Source organism: Triticum aestivum, chromosome 2A (assembly GCF_018294505.1).
Source record: "Triticum aestivum cultivar Chinese Spring chromosome 2A, IWGSC CS RefSeq v2.1, whole genome shotgun sequence".
Taxonomy (NCBI): Eukaryota; Viridiplantae; Streptophyta; class Magnoliopsida; order Poales; family Poaceae; genus Triticum; species Triticum aestivum.
The window spans coordinates 241221704-241226849 of record NC_057797.1 but is presented as its reverse complement, the minus strand read 5'-3'; the positions used below and the strand labels follow the sequence as shown (position 1 = coordinate 241226849).

The window sequence follows — 5146 nt, the reverse complement described above, 5'->3', positions numbered from 1 at the left end:
AGTTCATTGTGTACATCCCCATTGTATAAGGGGCTTTTCTGCACTTTGCCACATCTGTATATGTATTGGCCATTGGCCCTCAGTAAAGTCAGTTGCTCATTATCCAACACATATACCTAGCCTGACGGTAGCGCGGGTTATCTTCAGCCGATTTGGGTGGCGAGCTAATAATAGGCTAAGTGTGTAGGCATCGTAGCTTATTTTTATATTGCCGGATGTGGCACTTTTTCAGTCTTATATCACCAGGTGTGGCGCTTTCCAGTTTTATTTACTTTCGACTACTGCTCACTATGAGCATCTTTGGACCTTATGACCTTATTACGTTTTTATTTAATAATATGGCTGCATGCATCGATTGATGCAGAGGCCGGGGGTACTCCTTCTTTTCCAAAAAAAGTGCATATACCTAGCCTGCCTCAACTGGTTTGGTTGTCACCACCAAAATTCTTTTGGATATAGGCTGCAACTCAATTTACTTGATTCCAAACTATGCAAGCTAATTTTTCACTTGCACAAATATCTATGGATTTCCTTTTCCAAAAAATATATTATCGATGGATTTATTTGTAGCCTTCTTTTTGTGCCTACCGTATACGCTTGTTCATTTGCAAGTCAGATGCAAGTTTCGGATCATCAGCATTTTACACTTCAGTCAGTTGGTGTTTCGTTATTCAGGGTATCATTGTTGATATGGTTTTTGTTTCTATCTGCTAATTCTGCAACCCGGATGACTAATTAAATATCACGCTATATATTGACTAAATGCATTTCAGGTTTTCAGGTCAAAGTAGTGACACCCGACAACTACATAACTCGGGACTCCGGATTAATATATGAGGACGTCAAAGTTGGTACAGGCGATTGCCCAAAGGATGGTCAGCAGGTTATTCCCTGAATTATACTCCCTCCGTAAAGAAATATAAGAGCGTTTAGATCGGGAGTAACATATTTATGTCTGTCTGATCTCTTTTCGAAACGAAAAAAATGTGTGTGATCTGGCATTCATGTTTTCTTTTTTTGGATAGGAATTAACTGTTTGTTATTTCATGTTTATTTTCTTGTGTGTGAACATGTTTCACGTAATTTGTCAATCTCGTTCTCATGTTTTTTTGTTAAGCATGGACCAGCTGGTTCTTCCATTGTTATTATAATATACTACTAAAGGATGATTAGGGATATTGGGTAATAATGTTGCATTTACATTTTCACTAACAGAAGTCTAAAGCAAAATAAGTAATTTTAATTTTATTTCTTTGTAAATTGGTGACTAATATAGGGAACTACATTTAGTTTATAAATATTTGCAGCATATGTTATTGTTCTATTCTTCTTGTGCGATACTGACTTCCATCCGCCAAATTACAGGTTATATTTCACTATGTGGGCTACAACGAATCAGGACGAAGGATAGATAGCACCTACATCCAGGGTTCGCCTGCCAAAATTCGACTAGGCAACAAATCATTAGTTCCAGGAAAGTATTCACTAGTTACATGATATGTCCTCCTTTGGTCTTCTGGAATGTTGAACACCGGACTGAACTATGCCTAGCTATGTCAATAATATTCTAAACTGGGGCTGGGCTTGCAAAACTATCCTCGGCCTGGTTATTCTGATGAACTTCTCGCCTTCTCAAGACACATCGTTGTAACACCACAACTTATTTCAGGCTCTCTTGATGCAGGTTTTGAAGAGGGGATTCGGGACATGAAGCCAGGGGGGAAGAGAAGACTAATTATACCTCCTGAGCTTGGTCCTCCTGTAAGTGACTGTCATCTCTTGCATGGCAGCATTTTTCACTTGTTGACTTCTTGTGTAGTTTAAGATTAGTGTGCTGATGATGCTAATGGTAAACAAGACGACTGTTTACGAAGAAACAACAAGGGAAAAATATCTAGTTATATAGGAACCAAAATAATTTCATAGATCCCACTGAACCAGCTTATAGTGGCTGCAGCTCAGATCTTTACTCATCTGCGATGCTGCCTCATACGGACATCCTTGGCATAAGAATAGAGTACCAATCACTGTCAAGAGCAAATATGGTACACAGTTTCTGACATATATGTTTTGTTTGCTGAAGGTTGGGCCATCGACGTTCTTTAGCGCGAAACAGTTTGAAGTATTCGACGTCGAGCTACTCTCAGTGCAGGACTGCCAGCGGAGGACAATAGCTTTCTACTCTGATGTTGTCTGCACTTGATCATCTGGTCTGTTAGTCCCGACCGGTGCAGCATTCTCCTCCTACAACCCTGTAGGAAAATATTGTTAGCTATTGTTTTTCGTGAAAACGCAGGGGACCCATGCGTTTCATGCCATTGAAAAGAGAGAGTTTGTAATTACAATCCTTCTAGGAGGTGGTTTCAGACATCAAGTAGATGCTAGTGCACATCCCATGTGGTGGGCAGCACAACTCTAAGCCCAGCAGCGCCAGCAGTAGTCCAGAGCCTGGCTTCGGCTTTGATCCTACTCACTAAGGTGTGAACGGACGGTTGCGCGCGGTCGAAGATGCAGTCGTTTCTGTGTTTCCAAATCATCCAGGATGTCAGAAGCGTCGCGGATGGAAGCCCCTTGCGCATCAGCTGGGGGTGGTGTGTGTCTTGCCTGGCGTTGAGCCACCAGTCGAGCAGGGAGCTATCATTGGCCGGCGCTCGGCAGGTCATGCGCATCCAGGAAAGGATCTCGTGCCAAATCTGCCGCGAGAAGGGGCAGGCTAGCAGGAGGTGTTGCATCGTCTCCGGGGCCTGGTCGCACAAAGGACACGCCGTGTGGTGCTGAAGCCTATGCCATGCGAGGCGGTCAGCCGTCCAACAGCGGTAAGGCTGACAAGCCAGAGAAAGAATTTCACTTTCGGCACCGCCCAGCTCTTCCAAGTGAGCTTCCAGTGGTTGCAGGTGATTGATCCGTGGAAGGATGCGAGGTAGGCGGATTTAGCAGTGTAGGTGCCGACCTCAGTCCACTTCCAAATCAGCTTGTCAGGCTTGGCGGAGAGGGCAATACACCATAGGAGTCACCAAAGCAACAAGTACTGACCAATCTCGTGAACGCCGTGAATGTTCCGCACGCAGAGGTGGGCTTGTAGGCCCTCAGTGACCGTCCTGTTCTTCCTTCGCCGGGGATGCAGGCATGCAGCAAGGGGGCAATCTCGTGAACGGAGTGCCCATTGGTCCACCGGTCTTCCCAAAATTTGGTGTTATGGCCATTCGCAATGGATGTGTGGGTGCTGGCGAAGAAGAAGGCCTGCTCCTCGACAAGGAACTGGAGGCCGAGACCAGCCCATGCACGGCGCTCGTCGGTTTTGCTGAACCAGAGCCAACGGGTCCTGAGCGCCATGCCGATGCGCTCCAGGTCATGCACTCCCAATCTGCCAAGGCTCCTGAGGCACGCGACGCAGCCCCAGTTGACATGGCAGCGGCCTCCTTTGGCTTCGGCGCACCCAGCCCAAACGAACCCGCGCTGGATATGCTCGAGCATGCGGAGGATCCTCTTTGGGGGCGCCAACACAAGCAGCTGGTGTAGCGGGATCACGCTGAGCACCGATTTCACCAGTGTAACACCCCAAGAATCATGCTATAGTAATCTCCTCTTAATGGTGGCCATGTCATCATGATTACTATGCAGCTTGCCACTTGTCCAAAAATTCACAGCCTTTTTCAAATTTAAAATAAGTCAAATAAATTATTTTTTCGAGCAGTAAAACTAAAATGTTTGCATTATTCTAAAAGGTCTCCTGATCATTTCTCATGTTGAAATCAACATCATTTGACTCACCAATTAACCCCTAGGAAATTATAAAGTGGTCCAACAGTAAATAAAAATAGTCCTTTTCAAAATAAACAAATACTTATACAGTTCCAAGTGTCCCCAAACTTTATGGGACGCTCCAGAATATTGCATAGTAATTATTTGCAAATTTTGAGTCCAAGAAAAATTCATTTGCTATTTGAACTAAATAGAAAACTGAGACAAAATGATTAACAAAAAAGGAGAAAGGAAAATGGACAAACTTACATTTTGGACTGGGCTCTATGTGCATAGTGGACAATCGCCCCAGCCCAGCCATGCCTTCTCCTTCCTTCCTGTTCACACGAGACCGTGGCGCGCATCCGGCCGCCATGGCCGCGGATGGACGCGTGCCGGCCATCCCACGACTCCCTTACCGGATAAGGCCGAGCCAGACCCTTGCAAACCCTAGCGCCTCCCCACTTCTCCTCCCCTCGCGCCACTTCGCTCTCTCCCACACCCACATGTGTCATCGTTGCCATGGCCTCCTCCGTCTGTGTGGCCATCGTCCACCTCGTCGGTTCAGGCCCTCGCCTGGAGCTACGTCTTCTTCGTATTTGTCGACTCCGAGGAGTAGCTCGAGCAGGAGATCGCCACAGCACCGGGATCGACCGCTTCTTCCTGCTTCGGTCGCCCGAGTTCCCCGCCGAATCCACTTACGGCTGCTGCTACTAAGCTGCCAATGGGACCCCATGCGCCCCTAGGTGAGCTCACAGTCCTCCTCGACCCCCTCTCGCTCCTCCTCGTGCCTCATTGGCTCATTTCCGGCGCGATTGAGCTGTCACCGCCGTTGGACATCGTCGTCCCGGTCACTTCCGGCCGTTCTAGCTCGCGCCCGTGCCACATACGAACGCGGGGCGGTGCCCTGGTCCGAATGGTTCGAGCCATTGCTCGAACTGGACCCATAGATACATTCCCGTGCATCGCCGCCGCTCCTGAAGCTCGTCGGCGGTGCGCGCGTGCGTTTAAACGCTGGTCGTGCTCTGCGTGTCGGCTGTTGCTCGCACCTGCAGTTGTTGCTGCTCATGCTGCTACCTCTGCTTACAGCCGCTGCTCTACTACTGCGCTATTGTTGCCTGCGACCACAGCAGCTGCTGCCTACACCACGCCCGCGCGCGTGTCCCCTCCTACATCCTACTCGCGTGGTCCTCGGATCGGCCTCAGCCGACCGCGCCTTGGCCGCACTGGCCCCGAGCTCCGAGCGCCCGGCTCACCCGCAGCCGCCCGGGCCTGCTTGTGCACGCCCCGCCACGTCGTCCTTCCCCTCAGCCCGCTCGGCACTGTCGCCACCGCCTGCTGCGCAGCTGCACTGCTCTGCTGCTCCGCAACGCGTGCTCGCCCGCCCGAGTCCGTCGTTCCCCTC

General features: G+C 49.0%; 1 protein-coding gene across 2 annotated transcripts in view; it reads left to right on the top strand.

Moving 5' to 3' along the window:
• LOC123188474 (peptidyl-prolyl cis-trans isomerase FKBP20-2, chloroplastic) overlaps window positions 1–2374 on the top strand; it is a 7057-nt gene extending 4683 nt beyond the window's left edge. For both annotated transcript variants that reach the window (XM_044600614.1, XM_044600615.1), the window contains exons 4-7: window positions 774–883; window positions 1366–1474; window positions 1685–1761; window positions 2084–2374. In XM_044600614.1, coding sequence (XP_044456549.1) covers window positions 774–883; window positions 1366–1474; window positions 1685–1761; window positions 2084–2203 — 416 coding nt within the window. In that variant the 3' untranslated portion in view covers window positions 2204–2374. The remainder of the gene's footprint in view (window positions 1–773; window positions 884–1365; window positions 1475–1684; window positions 1762–2083) is intronic.
• Window positions 2375–5146: the final 2772 nt, after the last annotated feature.